Genomic DNA, 18,313 nt, shown 5'->3' on the forward strand with positions numbered 1-18,313 from the left:
AGGCCACTACATTCACCAATAAAAACCCATTGCTAACGGTCAGTATAAAACTGGCACAGTGTGGCTTGTTCATCTAGAACCATTGACAGCAGAGCTTGGAGTAGTCCCTTCCGCCACGTGGGCTTTCTGATTTGTGCAACGGTGGGTAACCATCCCTGGATGTGTGCTCCTGATCAGCCCTTTGGTTATGTGCTCGGTTACGGCATAACCCATGTAGCATACACATAATACCTCTTAGCATACACTGAAGTATTTCCAAGTAAGTAAACAGACATTGTAACAATGATGTTGCACTACTGGGTGACACGCTATTGTATTCTCCTGTGTCTAACGTTCCCCCGTAGTTCTCAAAATTGCTAAATTAGAATTTTTTTGTACCACATTTCTAAGACAGAGTTTGAAGCTGAAGGACAATCAAGGGTGCCTCATCTTGCAGTTACAGGATGTTAATGACAGAGCCAAGCTGGCTGTCCAGGCAAGGCCTGCCTCGGAGGTTGGTTGTGGGGAACACCTTGGTTGTGAGTCTAGTCCTCATGGAGGCAGGTCTAAATACTGTCCTTCATCAGTTCATTTAGGCCAGGCTACAGGCGAATATTCACGCTCACTGAAATCACATGTTTGCTGTCTAGATCACGTCTTTCTTGGAATCTACGTACCTGAGAATCTGAGTTAGTTATTGGCAAGCTGCCTTGAGACACTGGAAAAGGAACAAAGAGAGGTAGAAGGTCCTATGTGGTACTTTGTCCAAGTTATGGAAAAGCCTGATGAATGTTCCGCTTCTCATGAGAGTAGATCCCCCGATGGTCTGATGAAATGGAGCCCCTGAAAAGATCTTTGTCTGATAAATTCTTTTATTTATTTATTTATTTTTTTTTTTGAGGAAGATTAGCCCTGAGCTAACTACTGCTAGTCCTCCTCTTTTTTGCTGAGGAAGCCTGGCCCTGAGCTAACATCCGTACCTATTTTCCTCCACTTTATATGTGGGACGCCTACCACAGCATGGCATGCTAAGCGGTGCCAAGTCCGCACCCAGGATCCGAACCGGCGAACCCTGGGCCACCGAGAAGCGGAACGTGAGTGCTTAACCACTGCACCACTGGGCCGGCCCTGATAAATTCTTATTATCTACCTGATTTCACAGATTCTAAGATTCACATTTTTCACATCTCTGGATGAAATCTTAGATTGCATGAAATCTGGTAACTTCCCTTTGATTCCTCTCCATTTAGATGTCCACCTTTCCCGAATCACCTCACTATATCCTGCAATGCCTGTGTCACAGATTTCCGATGTTATGTTCCAAGCATGAAGAGCCACTCTGGTCACTGCACCAGACCTGGAGACTTCCCGAAAGTCCCCAAACAATGGGTTTACAATATTCCCTCAGGTGGCCTCGCTTCTGCAGCTGGCTGAGCTGTATCACTTTTTTCACATTTTTACTGATCTCTCTTTTAAAGAGGGATGACCCAAATTAAGCCCCATATAGAGGAAAATCTCTACCACAGCACCCGAGGATATTTGGCAGTAAGATCCAAATTCCATATCAAGGGTGCTTCTGCCCCAACTCCCTGTCATGCTTCTCATCTTGGTCCTCAGCTTTAGCCAGGTGACAAACGCTTATTGATGGATTTTTACAAGAGCGGATCTGTTGTCTCATTGCAGCAGAAGTTAAGACACGAAAATGATCTAGTCTCAGGAGCTTTTCCATAAAGGATGTAGTAGCGTAATATTGTCCAGGCCAAGGGCCTCGCTATTTCCTTTCCCAACCCTTTATTTAAGAACTTTGGTTGTGGATGAAGCACGACATGAAACAAGTTTACATAACAGAGTGTGCGCCGCATAATCATAGATTACAGCTGGTGATAAAAGAAAAATAAGCACTTTACATATGATGACTCTCGAGAAAGAATTTAAATTACAAACCTACACCGAAACCTCTTGGCTTTTATTAGACTCTAGAACTGATAATATCCAACTGGAATAGACAAATTACTATGTTCAGAGTCAGCCCTTGACTCTTAATCAAATCCTCATGCTATTTAATCTGAGATGTTACCACTTTTAATAATTGGTAGGTGATATTTTCACATAAATACACATTATCTTTATACACGTTTCAGAGAAGCATTTGAAATTTTAAAATTGTGCACTAAAATTAGTTTAGCTTATGAAATTTTCAACTTTGAAGAAATGGAAAGCTTTAAACATTGTACTCGGTAGTTGTGGTCCAGAAGGAAGGACTCCTTGAAGGCCTGATGTTTATAATGCAGTACGCTGTGTGCTTTTCTTGCTTTATAGGTTACTCTCAACCACGCTGAATTACTCCCAAACACCCTGAGAAGGGTGCATTATCCACATTTTACTGGTGAGAAAAGAGAGGCGCAGAGGTGTTAAATAACTCCCCCAAAATACTGAAGCAAGGAAGTTTCAGAGGTGGTGGGTTTTTTTTTTTAATGTTTACTCCAGCATTCAGGGGCTTTCCACTAAAAACCATCAATGAATTCAACATGTGAGACAAGAGGCCTGGATGCCACTTGACGAATGCTTTGACAGTGCCAGCCCTAGTTATTATAGTCAAGAAGGGGATCTGAAATGAACAATTTATAAGGCAGGACACCTGAGAGATGATTGTCAGTAACTGACAAGGAAAGGAGTGTTATGTAGCTAATAGTTTCGAAAACAATCATCTTCATAACTTGGCCTCCCAGACGCTGAAATCTGGAACTCCTTCATGTGCCATGGCAAGGTTTCAAACAAAGAGGTTTTGTTCACTATGCGTTTTTGTGGGATGGTGTAACTATGCCCTCCATATCAGTCAACAAATGTGCGCAGAGCTGACCAATGACTCATGAAATCTACTCTGAGCTCACACTCCTCAGTTTCAACATATTCATTTAGCATTGCGTGAGCAAAACAGCCAACGGCTTGCCACATCTTTTCACTATTTTGGCCTGCTTCTAAATGGATCAGGTTTTTTATCTTAACTTGGAAATTTAGTCTTTATTTTTAAAATTTATATGTACTGTGGTAAAAAAAAAAAAAAAAACTCCCCTAAGAAAAGACACTTTATTATAGCTATACACATTTCTTTTAAAACACTTTTTGATGATACAATAAAATTTTCCTAAGTTGACTTAAAAGTTACATTTTGAAAATAAAAATCACCATGGAGTAAAAGTAACTCTTTTTCTCCTCTCTTCACCTTCCCAAAGGAAACCATACCTTCACAGATTATTTTGGCATTGATTAGGATTTCTTGTTTCACATTTGGGGTGTTTCATTCTTTTCGTTAAATATAGGAGCAGGGATAATGTTACAGTGATCTCCTCTTTGTATTTTGAACTTCCAATACCAAACTCACTTCTTTTTCACATAATTATCATAAGTGAGAGAAGAAAATATTTTGTTTTCCTGTAGACGATGTATGGAAATGGAAATGTAGTTTGCTTAGTTCTAAAACCAGGCAATGACACAGTGATGATATCAGAACAGATGTCTCCTAATGTCAGTGAGTGATCCGTAATTTAAAATAAAGGATGACAACAGTGTCACTGTTAAGAAACTTCTCTTATTATTGTAGAAACTTAGAAAAAATGAATCTTACACTACACGGTTAGCTTAAAACCTAACGCCTGAGTTCTGACCTTCATATTAAATAGGAATGTAGTCCTGTGGAATCTCTGCAAAGGAAGTTTTTGTCCACAAACACCTCCGTTTGTGGCTAAGTGGCAGGTGTAAGCAAATCATCGTCCCGCCCTCTTGCCTCTTACTGTGGCATTGCTCTGAGAGCCGAAAGCTCATTCATGATCTCATGAGCATCGTTATTAGATGAATGCCCTGTTTTTCATCCTCCCTGAGGGTGACCTTTAGCACAGGGCAGGAGGCCACCAAAGGGAGGGCGGCCCAGCTTGGGGTCTAACATCGCGTGGGGAGGGGTGTTGACATAGAAAGAGAGCAGCTCAGGAGTCCACGCCTCCCAAATGCGCCGTGCACGCCCTTGGGGACTAAGGCAGAGTTCAGGGCCTTGGAGGAACGCAGGAGAGTTGGGAGGGCAGTGGGATGTCCCAGGGTTATCTACAAAGGTCTAGCTTTCTTGGGGACATTTCAGCTGCAGCCTGGAAGAGTGCGCCTGGTCGAGAAGCCCTGAGTCAGGGGGCGGTGGAAGGGGCAGGAGGGCCCACGGATTCCCGCGCCCGCGCGTTCCCTAGGAGTCGCCATGGCAACGGACGCCGGGTTCTGGACTCCGACTCCCCGGATCCCGCAGCTCCGCGGGAGGCGCACGGCCACCTCCGGGGCTCCGATGGAGAGCTGGGGCGACTCGCCCGAGACAGAAGAGTGCCGAAAGATCTTCGACCTCCTCGAGTCCACGATTCAACAATTCCAGTTCAATTCCAGGTGACTGGCGCCAGGGCAGCGCCCCGCCCGTCGCCGCCTCCCCTTCCCCGGCCCCGCCCGCCGCCTGCTGCGCCCACGCCTCCCGCCCGCGCTCCGTGGCTCCCCGGGCCTCGCTCCAGGCCCCAGGGCTGCGGTGCTGTTTCTTAAATGTGTTACTGTGTCCTAAGAGCACGGAGGCAGCAGCTAGGCTGCCTGGGTTCGAAGCCTGACGACCCTGACAGGCCCATAACTTCCGCAAGTTACTTAACTTCTCTGTGCCTTGGTTACTCACCGGGAAAACAGCCGTGGTGGTGATGGTGATGAATGCCTGCTTTGTAGTTCATAGTGAACGTTAACTGAGTGAATCTCCGAAACATGTTTAGAAGAGCGTCCTATATACATAGTACATAGGAACGTGTTTGCCAATATAATTATTTATTCTTTTTTTTTTTTTTATAGTTCCTCCCTTTCATAATCCTTCTTTGCTCCCTCTGCCCCGCTTTTTTTTGTTTGAATATCGTAGAGCTGTCGTTTCTGGAAAAATGTATTTTTCTTTCTGAAAACCTTTTAAAACCGGTAAGTGGGGGCCGGCGCGGTGGCACAGCGGTTAAGTTCGCAGTTCTGCTTCTCGGGCAGGTGTTCACCAGTTGGATCCCAGGTGCGAACATAGCCCCACTTGGCAAAAACCCTGCTGTGGTAGGCGTCCCAGTATAAAGTAGAGGAAGATGGGCATGGATGTTAGCTCAGGGCCAGTCTTCCTCAGCAAAAAGAGGTGGATTGGCAGCAGTTAGCTCAGGGCTAATCTTCCTCAAAAAAAAAAAAAAAATCGCTAAGTGGCTGGCATTAGGTTAGCTGCGATGCAGGCACTTAAAATCCCCTAAGCCAAGAGCCTCATGGGGCCAGATGGGCTGGCTTACAGGCCAGCTCTGCGCACCGGGGCAGCTGGAAGTGAGAAGAAAGGACCACAGCTGCTCTAGCCCAGCACTGGGGACTGCCCTAGTGAGGCTGTGCTGCCCAGCTCAGCCTCCCCAGCTCAAGTGGGAGTATTTGTTAAAATGCGTCAGGTTGAGACTGGCCCGGTGGCAGCGTGGCAGGGTGGTTAAGTTTGTGTGTTCCACCTGGCGTCCCAGGGTCTCTCTGGTTCGGATCAGACCTAGCACCGCTCATCAAGCCATGCTGAGGCAGCACCCACATAGCACAACCAGAAGAACCTACACCTAGAATGTACAACCATCACTGAGGTAGGGGTGGGGGCTTTGGGGACAAGGCAAAAAAAAAAGAGGAAGATTGGCAACAGATGTTAGCTCAGGGCCAATCTTTAAAAGAACAAAACGGATGAGAGTGCACACAAGACCTGGTTTATTGGTGGTTGTGAAGGGCACAGGTTGGCCACGGCTCTTGGTAAGCACACAGTGTCTGACCTGTTCTAGCTGTTTACTGATAAGGATGACTTCCTGCCCTGGATTCCTTGGCATCCCAAGGTGGGTAACTCTCCAACGAAACGCACTGGCTCGGCTCAGTGGACGGACTGACAGTGCCAGGTGCTCAGTTAATGCACGTTGCCTAAACAAAGGAACCAGTGATGCCCATGTTAATTTTTCTTCCCCCACAGTGCTAGAGGGATTGTGTTGGTGCTCTGGTATGAGAGGGAGAGATTCAAATACCAACCACGGTCCTGGGAGTTAAGGCTTGAGCAGGGCAGAGTTCGGCACAGGAGAGGCAGCAGTCTACAAGTGGACAAAAGTCAGACCTTGGTGATGTTCCAGCCAGGAAACCAATGATGAACAAGTAAAGTATATTATGAGTCAGTTAGGTAGTGGTAAGTGCTAAAGAAGAAACAGCAGGGAGGGAGCAGAGGAAATTGTGTGGAGTGGGGAGGGGGTTGTAATTTTAGATACCGTGGCATAGGAAGGTTTCCCCAAGACGGCATTGGAGTGAAGACCTGCCGGCTTGAGGGGGAGCTATAGGGGGGACATATCAGGGGACAGAGGGTTCCAGGCAGAGAACAGGAAGCAGAAAGGAGCGGGCCTGGGTATCCCAGGACCAGCAAGGAGGCTGGTGTGGCTGGAGCAGAGAGGGGAGAGCAGTAGAGCTGTTGTCAGAGGTGAGGGGGTGCTGCCAGACAGCGTGGGACCCAGGTCACTGTGTGGACTTTAGCTTTGACTTTGTGTGAGATGATTTGATGTGTTTTCAACACCACCAAGCAATTCTCCAGATTCCTAGCTGACACTGACCGCTGTCTTACAGCTCATCTCGATTCTGACACTATCTACCTGGAGATAGCATCAGATCCCACAGGTTAAGGGTTCGGTTCCACAAGACTGCCCCCTCTTCTTTCCCTTCAGATGCCAATTGTAAGTCCGGGTTGTCATCTGTGCTTCTGATAACTGACTGGAAGTCGGAGGTTCTGTGAGCTCTTCCTCAGGTTCAATTAATTTGCTAGAGCAGCTCACAGAACTCAGGAAACCAGTTTACTTATGAGGTTACCAGTTTATTACAAAGGATGTTAAAGGATTCAAATGAACAGCCGATGAAGAGACGCACAGGGTGAGGTTTGAAGGGTCTCCAGGACGGGAGCTTTGGGGGCACCACCCTCCTGGCAAATGGGTGTGTTCTTGTTCATCAGCCTGGAAGCTCTCTGAATCCCTTAGTTCAGGGATTTTTTATGGAGGCTTCATTACAGAGGGAAGATTGATTACATTACTCAATTCAGGCAATTAAGTCAAACTCTACCCCTTTCCAGAGGTGGGAATGGGGAGTGGAACTGAAAGGTCCAACTCTCTAATCTGGTCGGTTCCCCTGGCCATCAGCCCATCCTTAGGGGCTTTCCAGAAGTCCCTTATTAACATAAACTTGGGTATGCTTGAGCGGAGTTTGTTACAAATAACAAAAGACACCCAGTTCACGTTGTTCTGCTCGGAAGCTCTTTCAGGAACTGAGGACAAAAGACCAAATATTATAACAAAATATGCTCTCATTGCTCTTATCTAGGAAATTCTAAGGGTTTGGGGAGCTGTGAGGCAGGAACCGTGAAGACCAAAACATATATTTCTTACTATAAATCACACTATCACAAATGGGAAGCCAGGAGGGGGTTAGAGCAGAGGAATGACATGATCTGTTTATCTTCCAACAGGATTACTCTGGCCATTGTTTTGATAATAGATTATTAGGAGGATAAGGGCAGAAACAGAGAAACCAGTTAGGGGACTATTACATACACCTCAGGAAAGATGGGAGTGGTGCTAGCACTGGTTGGAGGTGGTGAGACTAGTCAGATTTCAGATCTGTGTTGGACGTAAGGCTGATAGGCACAGAGTGGGAAAGACTCAAGGTTTTCGAGCTGAGTAACAAGAAGAATGGAGTTGCCATTAATTGGGATGGAGAAGGCTGAGAGAAACTGCTTTGGGGGGAACATCATAAACCTACCTTTGGACCTGTCTTGGCAATGACTATTAAACATCCATCTAGGCTGTTAAGTTGGTAGTTAGTTATATGAGTCTTTAGGGGAGGAAAAATAATTTTCCCTCTGCCCTTCTGAGTTCTTGGCTGAGACCCCCAGTAATAGACAGAATAACAAGAGAAAAACAAACAAGTTTATTAAAATGTATACTTCATTTCATGCGAAATACCCAAGAAAGATGGGTAAAACTCCAAGATGGCCCAAGTCACCACCTTAAATACCATCTTCAGCTAAAGACAAAAGAAAAATGAGGGAGAGGGGGGCCAGTTATGAGAGGTTGCTAAGAAAAGCACAGTAAACAAGGGTAAGGTCTGTTACACATATTTAAATCGGTGCCTTCTCCATTGATAAGATCCTCTTTTGATTTAGAATGATCATCCTGGTACAGAGAGGGAGACACTTGCAAATGGAGATTTCCTTTATATATGTAAATTTCCCTTACAAAGGGTAATTTCTACTCTGTTTTCCGAGCTTCTCCTGTGTCTGCCATTTCTGAAAATAATCCTCATGCCAAAAAGGCATATTTTGGGATGCCATATTCTGCTACTCTTCAAGTCTGAAGGTCAGAAGAGAGGTCCAGGTTGGCTATCTCAGTTTTGGAGTAATTGACACAAAGATGTAGCTAGAGCTGGCAGACTTAGTGAGGTCGCCTAGGCAGTGAGCATACAAAGAGAAGTTTGTGAACCCTTGGGGCACATTAAAGTTGTGTGTTCTTTGAGGAGGAAAAAAGGGAAGCAGTGTTTTCCTTATTTAAAATTGAGCAATACACCATAGTGAAAGTTTAATACACTACTGTCATTTTCTTTGACTAATTCATTAATGAGCATTTGTTAGATAGGCTATTCTAGGACTCAGTGAGAAGTGTCATTGCATTCTGTTAATAAATATTAATGGATCTGTTTTCTATAATAAATTAGCATGTTAATTTTGTATCTAGTTTATTAAAAAACATGATTGTTATCTTTCCAAGACTGTATTTTATGCATAACAACCCAGCTGTTATTCAGAAATTGAATTGCTAAGACTATAAATAAGGACCATGTAGGAACCTTGTAGCTAATTTCGTGGGATGTGGGTTTCTGTTCTAGGCAGCAGAGTTGTCATCTAAAATTAGAGACATTTGGAATTTGATGGGAAACTGAAGAATGAATCTTCGTGTTTCACTTAGATTGTGACTGAGCCAGATCCTTCTAAATCAGTCATCCAAAAAGTAGGACTCGGGGACCTTGTTTTGGTGGGCCTGTCCTTACTAGGGATGGAGAATAAGAGTGTCACTTCAGGCTTATGGTTTCAGATGAGTTATTTACTCTCTTTAAACCTCAGTTTCCACATCTTTAAAACAAAAAAGTTAATATTTCTGTATAAAATTATTGGGAGGATAACCTGTGGGGACAATGGGTGTGTTCATGCATATATCTTAACAGAGCCCATGGGACAAATTTGATACCAAACTTCTTAATCTCAAGTTCATGTGCTCCATGCGCAGTAAGCCAAACACTGAGACATCGGCACTTGGAGATGGAGAAAGAGTTACTTAAATTGGTCCAGATGAGAAGGTGAGAGCATGGGTTCCGCTCAAATCCACCTTCCCAAGAGCAGAAAGCAGGGGGGTGGGATTATAGAGCTGAGGGGTTTGGCCAGAGGAGCCTGAGAGAAACAAAGGGGTCATTCCCAATAAGCCCCTGGGCAATCTGACTTCTAGGCGTCAGTGGCAGCTAGGGGCCGACCATCTGGTGATTGCAACCTCCCCAAAGGCATTCTCTTTTTCTGCAAAACAATCTCACAAATCCTGGAGACCCCTGAGTCACCCCTCAAGTTAAACAGGAAAAAAAACAGCAAATTGCTTATTGAATATCTACAGGTACCCAGCTTCAAGTTAAGCACTCAATAAATAAGCACTAATGTTATTTTTTAGACACCCTGGAGGACGTGACTATAAAGTTATTGAACTTGACTTTAAAATGTCATATTGTATTATTATAATATTATGGCACCAGAACAAATAATGAAATCATTATCCAAGATTCTAAATCACATCCTAAGAATATACGTATTTGGGGGTTTTTTGTACTTTTTTTGTCCCAGCTTTACTGAGATATAATTGAATATAACATTATATATTTGTAATAAAAACTATCCACGCTCCGTAAACCTACCACCCACAATAGATCTGTTTCTTAAAATGGGAAGGAAAGAACATACATGCTCAAGCTTAATGAAAAATGAAGTTGAATAGTAAAAAGGAGCTGCTTGACATGGGGGAGGTAAAGGATTGCGTTTCTAAAGGAAGGATGAGTCATGGAGGTCTGCCAAATATGCAGCGTTGTGGAATATAAAGAAACAGGTTAAGTTTCTGTGGCCATTTGTGTTCATTACAGTGATGTGGCACTCAGCATCCAGACAGGAGGCTGAAACCTCACCAGTATTTGAACAGGGGATAAATATTTCCTGTTCCTTATTAAATATTAACAGGGATTTTTTAACTGGTAAAAGTCAGTAAAGGTGGTAATGAGACTCTAAGCGGTATTGTGATAGTGAACGCAGAATGCAGCCGAGACCCCCAAGGGCAGAGGAAGAGTAAACAAGGGAGGAACTAAGAACTTAGAAGACTCACACCCTCATCCCCACCAAAGGCTGAGATTAAGACCTCTTGGGAGAGGACTTGGCTGGTCACAGAGAAACTTGCCAGAGGCTGCTGGCTAGAGCTGGTCCACAGGGATGGCTAGTCGAGTGGCCAAGAAATGCTGAAAGATGTAGGCAGGCCAAGGTTCTTTATCGAGTGGGAGAACCAAAACTTCATTCCTGAAGGTCCTGAGTTCTCAAAAGTCCTGCCTTTTTTCTTCGTTGCTGTGTTTTCCCATTAATCTTTACTATTGGGCATGGAAATGCTAAGAGGCACCCCCAGAGAAACCCCTGGGTTCCAGACATAGTCTCTTATGACTCTATTGTATACCAACAGCCCACTTGCCCCTTGGTGATCAGAATCAATCACTTCAGCCAGTAGAGTGACCCCTTTCTCTGCCTTTGGTTCAGTGATGTAAGGATCACAAAGTGGCCAGATATCAGTTCAATTAAATCTCATCAAATTCAACAGAACTGTTCTTGGATTTCCAGGCAGAAGCATCCTCTCCTTGGGAGCCAAGACCTCCAAACCAGCAGATTATAATGTTGCTGGGACAGGAAGCAATAATTTCAGGAGCAAGTTATTAGGTATAATGTGAGAGGAGCCTCTTCCACTCTCATGCCTTGATTCCTGGACCAATGGCTGTGAGAGAAGCATCACACACTGATTCAAAGCATATACTGCGTCCTGTAAGACAGAACCACATCCTTTTATGGATTTGTCCCTAAACTGCCATAACTGAAACTTCAATAAGCTATTCCACCTGTAGGGGAGCTAAATTTGCCACTCTCAAATGTCGCTCTTTGGCTTGAGGATTATTTTAAGCTGATTATTTTTAAGAAACAAAAGATGTGGGAAGAAACTTTGACCTTCTCCCTCTACTGTCTAAAAAGAATGCAGATAGAGGACCCGTTCCAGGAAGGACATATCACTAAAGACAACTGTAGTATACATGTTGTAGACAAGGAGGAACCCAGCAAGGCTCATTTGATCAAAGTCCTCTCTGTGTCCCCTTGTCTTTAGGTGGCCCAACAAACATTTGTTTACCAAATGCTTACTCTTTTCTTTCTTCCTGTGAATTGCCTTCCTTTCCTTTCAAATTTCAGACCTCTGCCTCCTTCTCCTTAGTCAAGAATGACAAATAGGAGCCAGCCTGGTAAGGCAGCTGTTAAGTTCGCAAATTCTGCTTCGGTGGCCCAGAGTTGATAGGTTTGGATCCCAGGTGCGCATCTACTCATGGCTTGTGAAGCCATGCTGTGGCAGGCGTCCCACATATGAAGTAGAGGAAGATGGGCATAGGATGTTAGCTCAGAGCCAGTCTTCCTCAGCAAAAAGAGGAGGATTGGTGGCAGGTGTTAGCTCAGGGCTCATCTTCCTCAAAAAAAAAAAAAAAAAAGAAAGAATGATATATATACCTCATTTTGCCTGACTGTTTTTGAAATTTTTCATGCTTATGTGAATTCCCTGTGTGCATGTATTAAATCTGATTTTCTCTTGTTAATCTGTCATATGCCATTTTAATTATTTGACCAGTCAGAAGAACTTAGAAAAGCATAGAGGAGAAATTTCTTCCTCCCTGATATACTTTTCCATTAGGTCAGCCACTCCTGGGTGATGGGATACTGGGTGATGGGCATGAGCCCATTGCTGCACTTCTTTTGCTAAGCAATGAGTACCTTGATCAGAAGTGATACTGTGCACAATGTCATGATGGTGGAGAGGCATTCTGTAAATCCATGGATGGTGGTTCCGGCAGACACGTTATTATGGTGAGGGAATGCAAATCCATGTCCAGAATATATGTCTTTTCCAGTGAAGATGATGGAAGAGATTCAATGTTACCAACCTGCCACCCGGTAGCTAGTTATCCCTGCTTGTTAATACTGCCAATATTAGGGGTTCAGTATTGATCTCTGCTGTTGGCTAATTAGGGACTCAGCACCTGCCATGTTCAGGCCAGCCTTAGTAAGGGGAAGTTCATGATGTTGAACTCCATCCTTGCCACCATGGCTACCACGTTCAAGGGCCATTGAGTGAGCGCTGGCGTGGCTACAGAAACTAATTGACTGATTTCCACAGAGTGTCGTTTTGCCTGCTTGATTATTGAGCACTTTCTCTGTGGTAGATGCCTTTTGATGAGCATTCATATAGGGCACAGATATCTTTATAGCCTGTGCCCATTCTTAAAAAGTCATCCACAGAACTCTTCCCCAGAATTTCTTCTCACCAGTCTCTCAATCTTGTTTCTTGCAAGTTCCTGACCATTTAGTTAAACCTTCCACAACAGCCCATAAATTAATACAGATATATAATTCTGGCCATCTCTCATCCAGAAAAGTAAACAACCAAATGTACTACTTCAAATTCTATTTGGTGAGAGGATTTCCTTCATGGCTTCCTGCAGGGTCACATCTGAGTGGGGCTGTGAGACTGCAGGTACCCCTCTTCTGGCGGCAGCCCCATCTGTTATCCAGGCTTGAGTTTTTTTCTTCCTCGGTCAACTGGTCATACAGAACTTCCCATGAAGTCGTGGCTGTGGACTGAGGGGAAAGAGGCAAAGCAGCGGGAGCTACGTGCTCCTGTAAATGACTTTCCTTCTGCTTGAGCCGGGTCTTCTATATACCCCTTCCACCTGATGAGAGATTGACGCTGCTCATGTCCAACTGGTTTGCTGGGTCAGATGAAACCCAGTTTGTCATGGGAAACTCAGGCCAGATGGTCACCTGATGACTCACGATTAGGCGTTCTGTCTCTCCCAAGGCTCGGTAGCAAACCAGAAGCTATTTTTCCAAAGGATAATAGTCATCTGTACAAGAGGGCCTAAGATCTGCTTCAAAATCCTAGAGGTGTCTGCTGTAATTTTCGTGTTGGTGCTTGCCAAAGGATCCACAGATCACCCCTATTTGCCACAGGCCCTTTCAGTGCCGTCACCTCTGCTGGATCATGACTCTAAGTGGGAGAGCAGCTTGCCCTACAGTCTAGACTTCTCTTCCTCTGGGCTCCAATAAAAACTGACGGTCTTGCCTATGACTTGGAAAATAAGTTGAAGTAGCACATACAAATGTATACGTTGCTCCCCAATTCTCATTTTATTGTTCATTAAGGCCTTAAATACTGGCAATTCTGACTGGGTGAAACTGGTGAAATTTGATCTTGCTTGAAGAATGCGTATGACTTTTAAAAAATAATTTATTTTGAAATAATTTCAAATGTAGAGAAAAGTTGCCAGAATAGAACTAAGAAGTCACATAGCCCCTTCACCTAGATTCTTCCATTTTTAACATTTTATCATATTTGGGGTTTTTTCCTCTCTTCTTTCCTCCTCCTCCTCGCCCCCTCTGCTATACACACTCACACACACAAACACTCATATTCTTATTATTAGTAGTCTTTTTAGAACCTTTTGGGAACATATAGACATGTGCCCATCATTCCTAAGCATTCCAGTGTGTTTTTCCAAAAATGGATACTCTCCTCCAGAACCAGTACACACCTCTCCAAATCAGGAAATCAACATTGCACAACACTACCACAGGCCCCATTCAAGTTGTGGCACCTGTACCAACAATGACTCTTGTTTTCCTTTCTGGTCCAGGATCCTATCTAAGACTATTTGTGGTCTTTAGCCATCATTTCCCTTCATTCAATCTGGAGATTTCCTCAGCCTTTCCCTGGTATTTATGTCCTTGACGCTTTTAAAAAGCAGACTTTGCATTCTGCAGGATGACCAGCCCTACCCAGGTCCATCTGATGTTTCCTCATCATGAGATTCATGTCATGCGTTCCTGGCAGGAATGCTGCAGAAATGAAGCTGTGCTCTTCTCAGGGCATCAGCTTCAATCGGCATGTGTTGTTCAGTCTCTTCCCGCACTGGTGCCTTAACCTTGACCTTGTTGGGATAGTGTCTGCCAAGGTTCTCTATCTTAAATTTACCATTCTCCCCTTTGTAATAAATTACTGTTTCATGGGTAGGTATTATAAAATTTCCTTTTCCGGTCTTTTTTTGTTTTAAAGATTGGCACCTGAGCTAATTGTTCCCAATCTTCTTTTTTTTCTTTCTGCATTTTCTCCCCAAATCCCCCCAGTGCATAGTTGTATATTTTAGTTGTGAGTCCTTCTAGTTGTGGCATGTGGGATGCTGCCTCAATGTGGCCTGACAAGCGGTGCCTTGTCCGTGCCCAGGATCCAAACCAGCGAAACCCTGGGCCGCCGAAGTGGAGCGCACAAACTGAACCACTTGGCCATAGGCTGGCCCCCTCTTTTCCAGTTATATCAAGGTATAATTGACATATAACATTGTCTAAATTTAAGGTGTACAGTGGGATAATTTATTACATGTATATATCATAAAATGATTACCATAATAAGGTTAGTTAACACTCCTATCACCTCACACAGTTTTTTGGAGATTTTTTTTGGCGAGAACATTTAAGGTCTACTCTCTTAGCAACTTTCAAGTATACAATGCAGTATTATTTTTTATTTTATTTTGGTGGGGAAGATTGGCCCTGAGCTAACATCTGTGCCAGTCGTCCTCTATTTTGTATGTGGGAGGCCACCATAGCATGGCTTGGTGAGGGGTGTGTAGGTCCATGCCTGGGATGCAGAGCTGTAAACCCCAGGCTGCCGAAGTGGGTTGCACAAACCTAACCACTATGCCACCGGTCCAGCCTGCAGAATAGTGTTATTAACTATAGTCACCATGCTGTACATTAGATCTCTAGAACTTATGCATCTTAAAACTGAAAGTCTATACCCTTTAACCAACATCTCCCCAGTTTCCCCACCCTCCAGCCCCCGGCAGCCACTGATCTACTCTCTGTTTCTACAAGGTTGGCTTTTTTAGATTCCACATATAACTGAGATCATACAGTATTTGTCTTTCTCTGTCTGACATTTCATTTAGTTTAATATCCTCAAGGTCCATCCATGTTGTCACAAATGGCAGGATTACCTACTTTTGTATGATGGAGTAATATTCTGTTGTGTGTATATACCGCATTTTCTTTACTATTCATTTGTCGATAACACTCAGGTTGTTTCCATATCTTGGCTATTGTGAATAATGCTGCAGTGAAGATGGAGGTACAGATGTATCTCTGAGATAATGACTTCATTTCTTTCAGATATATATCCAAAAATGGAATTGCTGGATATATGGTAATTCTATTTTTAATTTTTTCACAAAATTTCCTTTTCCTAATCAAACGTCCACTGGCCAGCCTTCACCATCATTGATTACTCCCATCTTAATCAGTCACCTCTTGGTGTTGCCAAATGGCAATTCTCTATTTTCGTCATTCTTTTCTACATTTATTGGAACTTCTCGTGTTCATTTATTTGTCATTCATTCATGCCTATCAGTATGGACTGCTGGATTCCTATTTTATTCAATAGGTAACTATTAGATACTTTCATCATTTATTTTGATGCTCAAATTGTCTTAGATACAGCAGCAGGCATCTCTTCAATCTAGTTTTTGTGTCATTTTCACATGTCCCTATCATTTCTTTTTGCATTTCCTTGTTTTCTGGCATAACAATAGGTTCCAGGCTCATTTTATACTTTTGCTGTGTCAGCTTTGGAATCAGCCATTTTCCAAGGAGCTCTGGTTCCTTTTAGTGCAGGATGGTATTTAAAAAACAACATCTGGGAGTTTGCTGTGCTCATTGCTTCTAGACTCTCACATTGGACAGAATTAGAAACAAATGTATGTAAATATATGCACATATGTATGATATATGTACACATACATATGCATATATATGTACCTATAACTATCTATGCATATAATTATAAAATCATGCATTCATACTAAAACTACCCATTTCATCTCATTGCCTCAGGGAACTTTCAACCTACTCCTTTTCTTTTCTTTTTCTTTTTTTTTTTATTTAAGGAAGATTAGCCCTGAGCTAACATCTCCTGCCAATCCTCCTCTTTTTGCTGAGGAAGACTGGCCCTGAGCTAACATCCATGCCCATCTTCCTCTACTTTATATGTGGGACGCCTACCACAGCATGGCGTGCCATGTCTGCACCCAGGATCCAAACCAGCAAACCCCGGGCCACCGAAGCGGAACGTGCACACTTAACTGCTGTGCCACCGGGCCGGCCCCATAACTTACTCCTTTTGTATGTTTGTAATATCTTTTCTGGGACTGAAAAACTTGATTTCTATCATCTTCAGTACGTTCACTTATTTGTTCAATGTATCCGATCTCGCAGCCATACTGGCTGTCTCCTCTGCCTGCTGCCTCTGTGCTGCCCCTGTTCCCCCAATTGCCCTACATCCTTGGCCTCTGGAACCGTTGGCCTTCTTCTCTGCATAGCTCCCAACCTTTCCCATCATTGAGGATTTGACCCATGTCATTGACCACCATGTTGATTCCTCCACTCTGGGAAGGGAAGGGAATGGAAGGGAAAAGAAGATGGAAAAGAAGGTGATTACACAGGATCTTGCTAGGTAGACCACTGGGGATACTGTATCTTGGCTGAGGGTACTGCCAGTGTACAGCTGTATTTTGGGAACATTTGACAGGAAGAGGTGTGACAGGTGAGTATGGTACTTGGGTTATACATAATGAGAACTGAGACTTACCGTTCCCTCAGAATATATAACACTTTTTCTATTTACTCATTTACTGGTTGTCTCTGCCTTTAGAATGTAAGTTCCACGAGAACAAAGACGTTACCTTGTCCACTGCTGTTATCCTTGGTGCTAAAGATAGCTCCTGGCTAATAGTAGGTACTCAGTTTTTCTTTGTTAAATGCGTGAAGCTCTGACAAGTATTTTGCACCCATATTTGGGAGGTCAGAATAGGAAGATTGAATTTAATTCTCTAGGGCACGGAAAGGCTATCAATGTCCTTTACATCAGGATAATGACACAACCTGGGTTTTGGTCAGATAGCTCTAGGGACAATGGGAATGATAGATTAAAATGACACAAGTTTGGCAACTTGCAGCCATTTTAGGAAACCATTATTATCTATATTTTGTGGGACATTTGTTCAGAAGTATAATGAATTATTTTTATTTCATGTTTTAAAAGATTCCCAAATGTATCATAAAAGAGAATTTCTTTAAAAGTTTTAAAACACATATTCTAGAAAAAACATTGCCACATGTACAATTTGTCATCAATAATAGTTGTCATCTTTGTAAAGTATCAAGAACATTTTCCCTGAAGTTTTATGTCATCACCATTTAAAAATTGGTTTTCTCCTATTTGTTATAAACTACTTTAAAAAGTATATTTAAAAAAAAATTTTTTTGAATAAGATTAGCCCTGAGCTAACATCTCCTGCCAATCCTCCTCTTTTTGCTGAGGAAGACTGGCCCTGAGCTAACATCCCTGCCTATCTTCCTCTACTTTATATGTGGGACGCCTGCCACAGCATGGCTTGCCAAGCAGTACGTAGGTCCACACCCGGGATCCAAACTGGCGAACCCCTGGGCCACTGAAGCAGAACGTGGGAACTTAATGGCTGCACCACTGGGCCGGCCCCTGTATTTTTAAATTTTTGTCATAATTGATCATATGATTCATTCATTTCTATAGTGCAATACATTATCATACTTAATTTTAAAACAATTATAATGTGGTGGTGATTTTCACAAGGGATTTTAAAAAATGGTCATAGCTTTTAGATAGACAAAGCCTTAAATACTGACGATGGTTTCAGTTGATTGCTATATCTTAAGTCTTAAAACAAAAAAAGACATTCAGTACAACAAGCATTTACGGGGGGATTTATGGACAGGTCCTGGTCAAGGACACTGCAGTGTTTGGGATCTTCCCCTTCTCACAAGCTAATAAATGTGCACGTCACTGTTTCATGGCTGTTGGCA

At 43.3% G+C, this 18,313-nt stretch overlaps 1 protein-coding gene across 1 annotated transcript in view; it reads left to right on the top strand.

The window, feature by feature from the left end:
* Positions 1 to 4,044: 4,044 nt before the first annotated feature.
* Positions 4,045 to 18,313, top strand: part of C12H10orf67 (chromosome 12 C10orf67 homolog) — a 145,879-nt gene continuing 131,610 nt past the window's right edge. The window contains exon 1 of the mRNA XM_046679607.1: positions 4,045 to 4,395. Coding sequence (XP_046535563.1) covers positions 4,217 to 4,395 — 179 coding nt within the window. The 5' untranslated portion in view covers positions 4,045 to 4,216. The remainder of the gene's footprint in view (positions 4,396 to 18,313) is intronic.

Source organism: Equus quagga, chromosome 12 (genome assembly GCF_021613505.1).
Source record: "Equus quagga isolate Etosha38 chromosome 12, UCLA_HA_Equagga_1.0, whole genome shotgun sequence".
In the NCBI taxonomy this organism is placed as follows: Eukaryota; Metazoa; Chordata; class Mammalia; order Perissodactyla; family Equidae; genus Equus; species Equus quagga.